The sequence below is a fragment of the Bubalus bubalis genome, chromosome 9 (genome assembly GCF_019923935.1).
Source record: "Bubalus bubalis isolate 160015118507 breed Murrah chromosome 9, NDDB_SH_1, whole genome shotgun sequence".
Classification (NCBI taxonomy): Eukaryota; Metazoa; Chordata; class Mammalia; order Artiodactyla; family Bovidae; genus Bubalus; species Bubalus bubalis.
The window spans coordinates 42,830,205-42,844,161 of NC_059165.1; the positions used below are offsets into that span (position 1 = coordinate 42,830,205).

At 44.0% G+C, this 13,957-nt stretch overlaps 1 protein-coding gene and 1 long non-coding RNA gene across 11 annotated transcripts in view; one reads left to right on the forward strand and one right to left on the reverse strand.

Moving 5' to 3' along the window:
* Window positions 1-13,957, reverse strand: part of LOC112586852 — a 67,000-nt gene that overhangs the window by 21,562 nt on the left and 31,481 nt on the right. For 4 of the 9 annotated variants that reach the window (XR_003111320.3, XR_006553249.2, XR_006553250.2 and 1 more), the window contains one exon: window positions 9,516-9,676. The exons of 2 other annotated variants lie outside the window; for them this stretch is intronic. This is a non-coding gene — a long non-coding RNA (uncharacterized LOC112586852). Of the gene's footprint in view, window positions 1-4,551; window positions 4,659-9,515; window positions 9,677-9,699; window positions 9,868-11,084; window positions 11,266-13,957 lie in introns of those variants that run through there. 3 more of the 9 variants (XR_006553253.2, XR_006553252.2, XR_006553251.2) reach the window with 3 other exon arrangements.
* The window catches only part of LOC102398120 (T cell immunoglobulin and mucin domain containing 4), a 29,124-nt gene that overhangs the window by 322 nt on the left and 14,845 nt on the right, over window positions 1-13,957 (forward strand). For both annotated transcript variants that reach the window (XM_006051402.4, XR_326908.4), the window contains exons 2-4: window positions 4,296-4,637; window positions 7,469-7,738; window positions 9,423-9,509. In XM_006051402.4, coding sequence (XP_006051464.4) covers window positions 4,296-4,637; window positions 7,469-7,738; window positions 9,423-9,509 — 699 coding nt within the window. The remainder of the gene's footprint in view (window positions 1-4,295; window positions 4,638-7,468; window positions 7,739-9,422; window positions 9,510-13,957) is intronic.

Consider the following 13,957-nt stretch of genomic DNA (forward strand, 5'->3'; position numbering starts at 1 on the left):
TTTTAGGGTGGGGGTATTTATGTTAATACCAGAAATGACAATTTAAGAAGAAATATAGATAAGGGATGGGATAACATGGGGAAAAGAAATGTCCTTTACAGGTGTTACTAGCACAGTAAATGCTAGGGAATTTGTTCTGCTAAGAGCTATTATTATAAATCGTATTTTATCTTTATTTTTAGGATTTTTTATTTGTTTCTTGGTTTATTTTGTGGGTGTCAAGTGTCCAGATAAGATTTACATTTTCCACACATTGTCTCCAGCTTTTGGACGATGCAAATGTACACACTCGGTGTGGATTGGTGCAGACACTCATATCCTGAGTTATAGGATGGGATACTGTGGGCTGAGTTGAAGTCACATCTTGGTTATTATCCTTTGACACTGAAGACTATGGCCCTTTAATGTAAGAAAGGAGGGACCTGGATAAGACCAGTTTCCACAATCTATGACTCTAGGACTAGACAACATCCAGGGACAGGGAGGCCTGGCGTGCTGCAATTCATGGGGTCGCAAAGAGTCAGACACGACTGAGCGACTGATCTGATCTGATCTGATCTGAATGTTCCTTGCAGTTTAAACAGTTCCTAATTTCTGCACATGAATCTTTCAGATGTGCTGCATGAGAAAACACCTGTATTTCAAGAAAACAAGCTTTTGTCTTATTGCTCTTTGCTTATTATTTACCTCTATAACTCCATGCATTCTCAGGTCTCCACCTAAATCAGGCTTTTTTCTGACCACTGGTAGCCTTCAAACTGGTTTCAGTGAGTCTGCTATGAGTTCCTGTCCTCCCTGAAATCTCCCCATTAAAGAACTTATTACCCTGACCCTATAGTAGTTGTTCATTTAACCACCTCTGTCTCCAGATACATGTGGGAGTTAATGGAATGAAAGCAGTTCCTGTCACTTTCTTTATCACTGTTTTGGCCTGGCCTTATCTTGTCCTGTGGGCTGGCAGTGTGGAGGGTTTGGTGATGGTTGCTATGGTCACCTTTCCAGCTACTGGCTGAACACTGAGTGAGTGAGCTTCTCCAACCCTATTTGAAGAAGACAGTGCCTGGTGGATGATTTCTTTTGTTTTTTCAATTTGTGCCTTTTCTAAAATGACCCTTTAGAAGACACTGACTACTCGGACTCATTAAGGATCAGAGCTGAATCTCTCTTTAGAGATGCCAAATCAAACCCTTCACTCTGTCAATGATGCAATTGAGCCCCAGATTGAGGAAACACCTTGGATAAGGCCACCAGCTAGAGAAGGAACCCAGCTGGTGCCAGAACCTAGATTGTACCCACCATTCTGGGTAATTGCTGAAAAGAGAAATTGATTTAATTTCTTTGTTTCAGGGTAATTTTGCAGCTGGAAGGAACAGTCTCTTTCCTATTTCTACACTCTGATATGCTTGGTGATTTGTACTAATAGCTTATTTGTTTCATGTGGTCTTTAATGCTCCACCTCATGTGGACCTGAGAACTATTTCTGAGGCGAGCACGATCTCTCCCCTTTGCCGCATAAAGATAATGAGATCAGGATTATTGTGGCTTTCCTCCAGAGAACACAAAAGCAGTAACTGGCAGAATGAGGTTTTCATTGTAAGCATAATGGGTGTTTTTCTGCCACGCCTGCTTCCTTTTTTTAACATTAATTTTTGACAAATAAGTAATACAGAAATACCCTTGGTGAAACAACTAAATTGCTATAAAGCTAATATCCCCTTTGACACTACTACCCTCAACCCCAGTCTCCAATCAAGGCAATGCTGACTCCGTGAGTTGGATGTGTGTCCCGTCAGCCACTTTTCTATGCATTTACTTTCATATGTCTGTGCCCGCAAATCCTGCAAACGTTTTTTTTCAGTAGTTTTGTATTTTAAATGTCATTTTGAAATGTCCACTTTTTGTGCATTAATAAGCCTTGGAGTTTTCACACCATTAGTTATCAATCTGTCTCATTCTATTAATCTTGTACGTGTGGCTCAACAGAAGGACGGCCCCATAGGTTAGCCGCTACCCACGTACACATGTTCGTTCCATCGCACACATATGACCTGGCAGTAAACATTTTCAAATTGCCTTCCTTGTGCATGTGTGCTTTTCTGCAGCAGAAAACACACCATGAAAATTTCCAGGCTTAGTTCCATTTGAGTGTTAACTAAAACTGCAAAATTGCCCCAGAGTGTGGCTGTACCAATTCACATCCCATTTCACTCCAGGTTACTGCAGTCATTTGCTTGATCCCTGACTGGGCAACACTTGATATCATCAGTGTTCTAAATTTTTGCCAGTCTGATAGGGGAAATTTACTGGCCACTCATATTTCCTCATCTGTCTATGAATTGCCTGTTTTGTCCTTTGCCAGTTGGTTTCTATCTGGAAAAGGCTTTCCTTAGTGAATATGGGGTGCCTCCTTCTGTACTGTGATAGTTGGGAAAATAAGCTGTTGAATCTCCAGTGGAAATAATTCTGTCACATATTTTTAAAATTAATTTACCAACTAGTTCTGAGAACAAGCTCATATTTTAGAAATTATTGGTCTTTGGTGCACATGTCCTGCACTGCTATGACAGTTGAGGATGATGACAATTATTCCCCGCCCCGCCCCCCGCCCCCCACCCCCTGGCTTCATGGGGTGGGGCAAAATGGGCTTCTACAGCATTTACAATGTGTGGAATATCTACTGTGGCGAGGTAAAGAGACAACAGGTTCAGAGAAGGTCCCAGGCAGGTCTGAATTTACCACGACCTTTCATCCTGAGAGCAAACTTTGGAAAACCCATCATGCACATCCTTTGTCTTTCTACCTGGGCCACTGTTAGGACTCATGCTCATCTTCTCTCAGATAAGAATAGCTGGAAGTTGCTGACTGCTGTGCCAGGGAGGAACACAGTGCTGCTGGCCATGTCTTACACAATTCAGCCGTCGGGGTTAACAGAGTTAGTGAATGGAGAGTCTTACAGGAGGGCACCTTGAAGAAAACAATGAGCAGAGATCAAGGTACCCAAGAAGGAGCAGGATGTCATCCTGACAATCTGGAGCTATGGCCTGCCTGGCTGTCCCTTCAATAGCTTGGTTTGATTGAGAACAATCACTGATGATCAATTAAACCAAAGGGCTTAATATTTGCAGCAGTGGAAAAGTTTCGTAGATTCTCACAGATGGAAGTTATCTTAGAAAAGGCACAGAGTCAGTGTTCAGTGACCTTGGTTGTCACTTGACCTTGACCTTGGTTGTACATTACCATGGGCCTCAGTCTTGAGATTCTGACTCGGGCTGGGCAAGATAACAAGTATTTTTAACAAGCTCCACAGGCCATGCTGATGATCAGTTGAAATTGGGAAACACAGATATTGCATTTTTAAAATGGTAATATATTCCATTGCATATAGCTAACATGATCAACCTAATCTTCCAGCATCTTTAAGTCACAGCTGCCATTCTAAAGAATTCCTATGATTCCTCTCCAGTTCTAACTTAAAAAAAAAAATCCACAAACTTCCACCTTATTTCATATTCTCTAACAACAAACATATGGTCTAGAGCAATTAATTTCTGAGCAAACTCCAGGAGATAGTGAAAGACAAGGAAGCCTGGCATGCTGCAGTCCATGGGGTCACAAAGAGTTAAACACAACTTAGTGACCGAACAACAACAGCCTGTCTCCTTGCCATAGTACACTCTGGGGTTGAAGACACAGGGAGACCCATTTGAGGCATTCATGTCAGTAGTACATGATCACTGCCCATTGACATACACTGGGTAGAATGCTACTTACACCTGTTTATATGAGAGTACAGTTAGATTGACTTTACTTTCACTTTTCACTTTCATGCATTGGACAAGGAAATGGCAACCCACTCCAGTGTTGCCTGGAGAATCCCAGGGACGGGGGAGCCTGGTGGGCTGCCATCTATGGGGTCACACAGAGTTGGACACAACTGAAGCGACTTAGCAGCAGCAGCAGCAGCAGTTAGATTAAAGGGTCAGAATTTTCCACTGGAGAATTTGTTTTATTGAATGGTACTCAAGGTCAGCAAATCTGCAAATTAGCAAATTAATCAGCAAATCTGCAGCAGAGATGGGTTCAGACTCAGGTAGTCAGCTGCTCCCACTTGAGGGATAGCAGAGTGTGAAGTTAGGAGCTTAGTGGCAGCAAAGGACAGGCCAGAATTTGGGCTAAAGAAACATACAGTACAACCCTCTTCATCTTCCTGGAAGCATCTGCTTGCATGATCCCTGTGGAGCATATTTGAGAGATTTCAATACCTCACAACTTAATTTTCTCATCTTTCCTCACAGCTCCGGTGGCATCACAGACTGTCGTGACAGCATTTTTGGGTCAGCCAGTGACTTTGCCGTGTACATACTCATCCTGGTCTCCGCATAGTAATAGCATGTGCTGGGGCAGAGGCCAGTGTCCCAAGTCCAAATGCAATGATGAGCTTCTCTACACCGATGGGACAAAGGTGGTCTCAAGCAAGTCGCCAAAATACCAACTTCGGGGGATTATCCAGAGAGGGGATGTCTCCTTGACCATCATGGACACCAACGAACGTGACCAGAATGTGTACTGCTGCCGCATAGAGGTGCCTGGCTGGTTCAATGATGTGAAGAAGAACATCCGCCTGGATCTGAGGAGAGGTGAGCACACAGAGGCTGTGTCTGTGGGTGGAGAAGTTCGTGTTGGGTCATGGAGTCAGAGGGTGGTGGCAAAGAGACTGAAGCTGCTTAAGCAGGGAGTGGACAGATTAAACCTGAGACATGTTTGTGTTTAGAGGAGCCACAGTCTGGAGCAATTGCCTGTGGGAGCTGAGGAACCCACAGAAATGAATGAAAGGGTAGAGGGTGAGGAGTAGGGGGTGGGGAAAAGAACCAGTGAAATTCAAGGTCAATATGAAGAGGGCAGCTGCTTCTTGCCTAGGGAACTGAAGAAATTGGGGCCCAGGGCTTTCAGATCTGCCAGTTTTTATGTGAACTGTATTGATTTTTGCATGTTGGCAAAGATCACAAAATTTTTACAAACACTGGGTGAACAAAATACAATGTTTTGTTCACGCATTAGCTTCATCCATAAACCAACAGTGGGCTACTTTCAGTGAGGGGAAAGGGCAGGAGATTTGGAGACAATCATAAATAGCAGTTTTCAGCTGGTCTTTCCTTCTGCTACTATCAGCTGCTTTTGATGAAATTTGAAATATGGCAGAACTCCTAAAGATTTGAGCTGCATGCATGCATGCAGGGTCTATGGTTGAATTACGTAAACAATAATCACCGTTCCTGCTAGTCTGGAATGGAGCCTCTCAAAGTCAGCTCTGTGCTCAGCCTGCACCAAGGACCAAGGATTCTTGGGCTCCGTTCTTAATTGGATTGCCATCTCAGAAGGCAAGGTCTCACTAGCCATATGCATAAGAAGCTTCTCAGGTGACTCTCATGGGCTCTAAAATTTGAGAAGAACTGATGTGGATGCTTCTAGTTAGAGAACTTTGATAAGCATTAGTGTATTTTTCTCCCAAGGCAACTTTGTGAGATAGAAGGTATTATTTGGATTTGTTGAAGATAAATGATGCCAATCCAAGTCTTTGCTTTTCAAACCTGATATAACTAGCTATTATTTTGTAAAATACTGGCTGACCTCAATACTCTATGACATCATTTCTCAGCTCACTTGAAACAAATGATGTCTTTCTGGTCCATTAGAGTTAATGGAAATTTGGCATATTTAAGAAAGGGTGGTATGTGTAGAATATCTGTTGCTAATGAACCCAAATTCAGATGTTTAGGGGGTGAGTAGTTTTGGCATGAATCAATCTTTACACTCTGAAATTATTTGTTTTACATCTTGATTTTTATTGTGGAAAGAACACCTAGAATAAGGTCTGTTCCCTTCACCGATTTTCAAGTGTACAATAAACCATTGTTAATGTGGGTACAATGTGTGCAGCAAATTTCTAGAGCTTATTCACCTTGCTTGACTGAAATGTTATGCTTGGGTTTCCTTTTGATGCAATCATTTATGCCACATTTTTGCAACATCTACTAGGTAGATCTACTGTAGATCTACTAGGAACATCTACTAATACCATGATAGGTATTAGATTTGTAGAAGAGAACAACATAAATTCCAGCTTTTCGCTTGTGGAGATTACAATGTACTAGGAGAAGCAGACATTATATAACAATCAACAAATAAATGTGTCTTTAGGAAATGCTACAAAATCTGTGGTCAAGTCAGTCAGTTCAGTTCAGTTGCTCAATCGTGTCCGACTCTTTGCGACCCCATGAATTGCAGCACGCCAGGCCTCCCTGTCCATCACCAACTCCTGGAGTTCACTCAGACTCACGTCCATTGAGTCAGTGATGCCATCCAGCCACCTCATTCTCTGTCATCCCCTTCTCCTCCTGCCCCCAATCCCTCCAAGCATCAGAGTCTTTTCCAAATGAGTCAACTCTTCACATGAGGTGGCCAAAGTACTGGAGTTTCAGCTTTAGAATCATTCCCTCCAAAGAAATCCTAGGGCTGATCTCCTTCAGAATGGACTGCTTGGATCTCCTTGCAGTCCAAGGGACTCTCAAGAGTCTTCTCCAACACCACAGTTCAAAAGCATCAATTCTTCGGCACTCAGCCTTCTTCACAGTCCAAGTCTCACATCCATACATGAGTACAGGAAAAACCATAGCCTTGACTAGATGAACCTTTGTTGGCAAAGTAATGTCTCTGCTTTTGAATATGCTATCTAGGTTGGTCATAACTTTCCTTCCAAGGAGTAAGCGTCTTTTAATTTCATGGCTGCAGGCACCATCTGCAGTGATTTTGGAGCCCAAAAAAATAAAGTCTGACACTGTTTCCACTGTTTCCCTATCTATTTCCCATGAAGTGATGGGACCAGATGTGGTCAAGTATGAGTGTGCAAAAAACATTGTTATTGTAGACTGCGGATGACCTTTTTGCAGAAGTGACCTTTTAGCTGAGACATGAGGTTTAAAGAAGAGTCAGTCTAAGGAAGAGAGGGACTAGGAAGCAGTCAGTACAAAGTTCCTCCAGGGGGAAGGTCAGTAATATAGTTTAAGAACTGAAGAAAGGCCCATGGGCAAGGGAATGTGAGAATAGAGTGGAGGCATGGGGTTGAAAAGAAAGATCCAGATCAAGTGGGGCCCTGTGGGTGGGGTTAGGGATTGGATCTTCACCAGAAGGCCAAGGAGAACCCAGTTAAAACAAAGTTTTAAGTTGGAGACTGACATAATTTGGTTTGTCATTGTCAAAGATTACTCTAGCTAGGGTGTAAAAAATAGGTTGGAAAGGCCAAGCATAGAGTTTAGAATCCCAGTTTTCATAGGCATTTTGATGGTCCAGGCTCATGGACCAGGTGAGGCTATAGAGACACAGACAAAGGGATGGATGCCAGCAACACCTGTGGCGCTTCCCTCTTCCTCTGTCTCCACTTGGTACCAGACGTATCCTGTATTGGTTACAGCCCCCACAACTACGCGCTCGACAACCACCCGCCGCCCAACCACAACCACCACCACCACCGCCGCCATGACAACAGCCACAGCCGTGCTTCCAGCAACAGTCGTGACCACCTCTGACCTCACGTCCACACCACCACTTCAGATGAGAACTACAGCTGCGCTCACAACCACGGCCTCCACGTGCCCTCTGACAACACTGAGCTCCCTTCCTGAGGAAGACACGAAACTGCTGACCCTTGAGCCTTCCACCGAGGGGCCCATCCTCACGGCAGGTACCTGGCTCACCTGGCCATTCTTTCCCTTCTGCTGCTCAGGTGTACCTTGGGTCCCTTGGCAAAGGGTTCTCCTACTGAATGGGGCAGCTCAGCAACTTGCTCTAGAGTCTGTGAGTGTGTGTGTGTGTGTGTGTGTGCCTGTGTGTGTGAGCGTGTGTGTGTGTGTGTGTGCGTGTGTGCGCATGTGTGTGTGTGTGTGAGTTTGTCAGGGCTGGGCACCACAGACTGGGCAGTTTAAACAATAAAAGTTTACTTCTCACAATTCTGGAGGCTAGAAGTCTGAGACTAAGGGGTCAGCAGGGTTGGTTTCTTCCGAGGCCTTTCTCCCTGATGGCTGTCTTCTCACTTTGTACTCACATCCTCTTTCTCCTTTGTGTATCTGTGTCCTGATCTCCTTTTTATGTGAGAACATCAGTCATATTTGAGTAGGGCTGTCCACATAGTATCACTTTTACTTGTTTAAAGGCTCTATCTCCAAATACAGTCATGTTCTGAGTTACTGGAAATTAGGGCTTTAAATATGAATTTACAAGCAGGGGTGGGAGTGAGGTGGAGGTCGGAATTCATCCCATAACTCTGTGTGTGCATGTGTGTGTGGGGGGGTGGGGGGGTGGGTGTAGTTTCATTAAATTGTTCCTTTTCATTGTTTTATGGTTTCCTTTTTTGTTCCTATTTTTTTCCTTTGTGTTTTTGAAAAGTCATCATTTTTAGTTCTCAACTTGACCTCCTAGGAGTACAGATACTTGGTAAAGAACTAGGAAATGTCACCCTGGGTCAGATACCAGTTCCATCCTGCCAGGGCTCAACTGTCTACTTAGGCATTAGAGGAAAGACCTCCAGGTGCCTTAAAATATTCCTTGATGGTGAACTTCCTTCCTTCCTTTCTTTCTCTCTTCTGTCCTCTCCTCCTCTCTTTCTCCCTTTCTCTTCCTCCCTCCCACCCTCCCTCCTGAATCCTTATTGATCCCGACACCTTGAAACTCTCACTGAGTTACTAGCTCCATTAATTATGGGCCCTTGTCAAAGCTCTCACCATGTTTCAAACTCTAATTCTGAGGTAAAGATGTTAGAAAACAATCATGAGATATCTCGAAGGCTTAGGCATTTCAACTGCCTCAATAAGGCCTGGATTAATTTAAACAACTTTACAGTAATGAATTGGCTAATTCCATTACACTGTGAGTACCAACCTAAGGTTCATGAACCCTAAGCAAATTTGTATGTTTTATTCCTTTAGTCCTTAAAATAATCATCTTCAAACACAACATTTATGGTTCCCTTAGATTCTAAAAATTACTTACAATCCTTGAAAAAAAAAACTCGAAATATATATGTGTTAGTCGCTCCGTCATGTTTGACTCTTTGCAACCCCATAGACTGTAGTCCACCAGGCTTCTCTGTCTGTGGAATTGTCCAGGTAAGAATACTGGAGTGGGTAGCCAATATGTCCCTTCTCTAGGGGATATTTCTGACCCAGGTCTCTTGCATTGTAGGCAGATTCTTTGCCATCTCAGCCAGCAGGAAAGCCTCAAAATATACATAGGGATCAGGGGCCATTTTTATAGTTGTCTTTGTACTTGCCTAAAATAAACATAGAAAACTACAAAGACAACTGTAAAAATTGCTTGGCACAAGCACCAACGTTTATCTGCCTTTTATCAAACTTTCTTTTCTCTTCCAGAATTAGAGCCTGCCCTGCTCCCCAGGACCTCTCAGAGAAGCGTTGAGGAGACTTCTCGCCGCAGCACTGCCTTACTCACATCCAAGAGTACGTGTGTGTGGTTCTCTCTTCTTCTTCCCTTGCCCCTTAGGTTGAGGGGAGACACTGAACAGTGTCACGGAGTCCGATGACTAGAGGCGCCTTTTGGGTCCTTGAGCCATGAAGCCCTCCCGGGACACACTGGTGTCAAGACTGCATCTGTGGCTTGTTCCTTCCTGTGGATTTTAGAGAGTAAGGGATACCATTGACCTTGATTCATTGGTTCAGTACTCCATGGTAGATCATCTCTAGAATACTTGCCTGTCCACTCTAGGCTGAGTGGAGCTCTGCTATCTCATCCTATTTCCAAACACACTGATCTTCTTCCTTGAAGCCGCAGAGGGTTTACTCACTTGACCTCGTGGCTCTGTATAGTGGAAGGAGTGTTCTTGTATTCATTTGTCCTTTCTTCCTCCTGCCTGACTTCTTTAGGTATTTATTAATATTAGGGCCCAGGGACAGAAAAAGGGCTCCTCGGGTGTCTCAGTGGTAAAGAATCCACCTGCCAAGCAGGAGATATGGGTTTGATTCCTGGGTCAAGAAGATTCCCCTGGAGAAGGAAATGGCAACCCACTTCAATATTCTTGTCTGGAAATCCCACAGACAGAGAAGCCTGGTGGGCTACAGTCCATGAGGTCGTGAAGAGTCAGACACGGTTTAGAAACTAATAGCCACAGCAACAGCAGCAAGGGCAGAGAATACCCTGAAATTAATTCACAGCCTTGGAGGTGCTAAAAGGGACTGCTTGAAATGAAACTAGCAAGAGTCAACAAAAATAAAATAAAATAAAATTCAAAAAAATAAAAATAAAAAATAAAAGGGACTGCTTGGGCTTGATTATCAGCTGCACTACTTTTTCCTGGGGGTCTCTGGCCTTCGTTGTATAACCTCATGCATATAAAATTTAGATGAGTGTCTGGCTAGCTAGTAAGCATGCAAAAGGTGGCTGTTATCTTAGTAGGTAACAGGAGGATTCTTTACCACTGATTCCCTTATTCTTAGCCCTAAGGTGAATCATTATGCTCATGAACAGCATGAAGTCTAAGCAGTAAAATCATTTCAAATTTCAAGCACCCAAATATGCACGAGGACTTCTCTATGAACCCAGGAAAACTGGGGAAAAAAGTACACCCTCCTCTAGTAATTGTCACATTTTCCTTTCTTTGAGATTTTTACAGTAGCTATTTCTTGTTCCCAGGGTTGGATGGTGGGGGTGTGAGGATGAGGGACTTATACGAGCATTTGTTCTCTTACTGTACCTCTCTGTTTAATAAACCAGCTCAAGCTTCATAGTCCAGAACAAGCTGGCTTTTCCAGCAAATCAAAGGATTCTCAGAGGGAAAAGTGGTTGGAGATGAGATTTTGTATCTTTATCTTGGCACTTCATTTGGATATATAGAAATATGTAGCATGATACTTTGGAGAAGGCAATGGCACCCCACTCCAGTACTCTTGCCTAGAAAATCCATGGACAGAGGAGCCTGGTAGGCTGCAGTCCATGGGGTTGCTAAGAGTCAGACACGACTGAGCGACTTCACTTTCACTTTTCACTTTCATGCATTGGAGAAGGAAATGGCAGCCCACTCCAGTGTTCTTGCCTGGAGAATCCCAGGGACGGGGGAGCCTGGTGGGCTGCCATCTATGGGGTCTCACAGATTTGGACATGACTGAAGCGACTTAGCAGCAGCAGCAGCAGCATGATACTTGGTAAAGGCCTTTCAAATCTGTCATTCATTAAACACGGCTTACCAGGTTACTTCTCTGCCTAGAACATATCAAAATGATGAAGGCTTGACCTCTGTCCTTAAAGGAGTGGGAGAGACAAGCTTACGTGGAGCGAACCACCATCCAGTGGGCTTTGTTTTGGGGTAGAAGTATGAGGAGGTGCCCTGGGGACCCAAAGAAGGGAGAGAAGGATTCTAACTGGGAAAGGAGGGCCAGGATGATTTCTCTCAATGATCCTTGAATTGGTTCTTCATGGATGAAAACATTTCATTGAGCAGAGTGAACCGGCAGGGAGAACAGCCTGAGCAGAGATAGGGGTACTTATAGGAGCATGGAATCTCTGATTATTTAAGAGTCTAGTTTAATCTAGTGGAGACTGGAAGCTAGGAGTAGCCTAGGTTCTTAAAGGACTGATTAATGGGCTGAAGAATTCAGATTTTATTCCACGGTTCCAAGGAACCAATTCATGTGTTTGGAGTAGAGAATGGCATTTTCAGCTCTGTTTTGGGAAAACTTGGTCTGTAAAAAGTTTTAGATGTACAGGATGGGAGTAAACCTGGAGGCAGAGAGGCTCCCCAAGAGGCTCTTGCTGTTATTCAGACAGGAAGGAGTGTCTCGACTAGAATGATGGCAGTGGTAACAGTAGAGAAGGGACAGTCAGAGCCATTTAGGACTTGGAACTGAGAGGACTTGGTGGGTAGAGTAAGAAGGAAGGATGATTGAGTCTCTGTACTTGGGAGATTAGCTGATGTGATGGGCTCACTGGTAAAGGAACCCCAGGAGGAAGAGTGAAAATTATTTCGGTGATCTTGAGTTTGAAGTGTCCCTGGGACACTTCAGGAAGTTGGAAATGTGGGCTGGGCAACCTACAGATGCCTTGGTGGGGATTGGTGTCTGATGACTGGCACATCCCTCCGGTCAAATATCATTACTGTGATGATACAGTATAAGTGCTGAATAGGAACTTGCCACTATACCAAAATTTTCATACATATCATCTCATAGGGGAGAGTTCAGGATTATTGATATAATTTTGGAAGTCATTGATAACAAATGACAGTTACTGAGTGCTTTTAGGAAAAAGGCTGGGCTTGATGCCATCAGTGCATTATCTCATAGTCAGGCATTGTCCAGATATGTGAGGAAGATTGTACTGTTACATTCGTTATAAAGGAGAAATTGAGGTGTGGAAAGCTTAAGACATTTGCCAGAGTTTGAACTCCAGGTCTCCTGGCTGTTGAAACTAAGCTCTTAAACCCTTCATCTATTGTCTCATTAGCAGAGGGGATAACTGAAGATCCTTTGGCATTGTCTAAATGCCCTACAGGAATGGAAGGATGAAGGCAGACACCCCACCTCCTTATAGGAACAAGTACCATGAGAGAGGATGTAGTGAACACAGAAAAGCAAGCTGAGGATGCAGAGAGAGCCAGCAAAGGTAGAAAGGAGTCCAGGAGACAAAGGTTATGGAGTGTGTAGGTAAATATGAGGGGATTCTAAGTGCTGGTTAGTAGGATGAGGTGTTTAGACAGTGACCATGAAGGAAACAGGGTAAGCTTGTGGGTGGACACCCTAAAGTCCAATGCTGGGCAATTGTCAGAGAAGAAATATTAGATGTTCTTTCGAGGAGTTGGAGGGTGAATATTTAGAGAGGAGGCAGGGTGAGGGAGAAGGCTTGTCCTGGTATAGGAGAAAGAGAGGCAATCAAAAATGGAAGAGGCAAGGTTTGTGTCTTGATGTGGAGATAGGAGACAAGGGAGTAAGGTTGGTATAAATGAAAGGGGAAGCACAATCAGATCTCACGTTGACCTCCCAGGGAGGTAGGAAAAGACTGGGAAATCTTGAACTTTGGGCTCATCCAGCCCATCTATACCAGGCCAGGCCATGGGCTGGAACCACAGGGAACCTATTCAAAATATAGACAGCCCTACTCTGTCTAAGACTTGCAGAGCAAAGTAAGTCAGAAAGAGAAAAACAAATATTGTATACTAACACATACACGTGGAATCTAGAAAAATAGTACTGATGAACCTATTTGCAGGGCAGGAATAGAGACACAGACATAGAGATTGGACTTGCAGACACAATGGGATCCGAGAGGGTGGGATGAATTGAGGAAGTAGCATTGACATATATATATACACTACCATGTGTAAAATACATAACTAGTGGGAAGCTGCTATATGACAGGGAGCCCAGCCCGGCGCTCTGTGATGGCCTAGAGGTGGGGGATGGAAAGGGGGAGAGAGGCTCAGAAGGGAGGAGATACATATATATATAATGTGACTGGCTCACATTGCTGTAAGGCAGAAACCAACACAACACTGTAAAGCAACTATGCTCCCATTAAAGACAAAGCAAGCCAGAACAACAAAAGATGTGCAGGATGAGGACCTCTAAAGGTCTAGGGGTAGGTCCAAGGACCTGAAGCCCAGCCCTGGCCCCAGAGGGCATATAGGAACTGCCAGTGTGGTAGACTCTTTATCCTGCATGGAAGGAAACAGGCACAGAGGCACAAAAAAGATCAAATAGAAGACGAAGTAGGTCACACATAGGACTGTCTTCTGGCTCCTGAATCAGAGCTGTCCTGCCTTCGCTGCACTATTTCCTTGAAGCAAAAATTGAGCCCTGTCAGAACTTGACACTGTCTGGGCCCTCAGTTTAGCAAGGGCATAAAGGACTTGGGGGAGGAATTGGCAGCAAGTTCAGCAGAAGGAAGAAACGAAGACAGG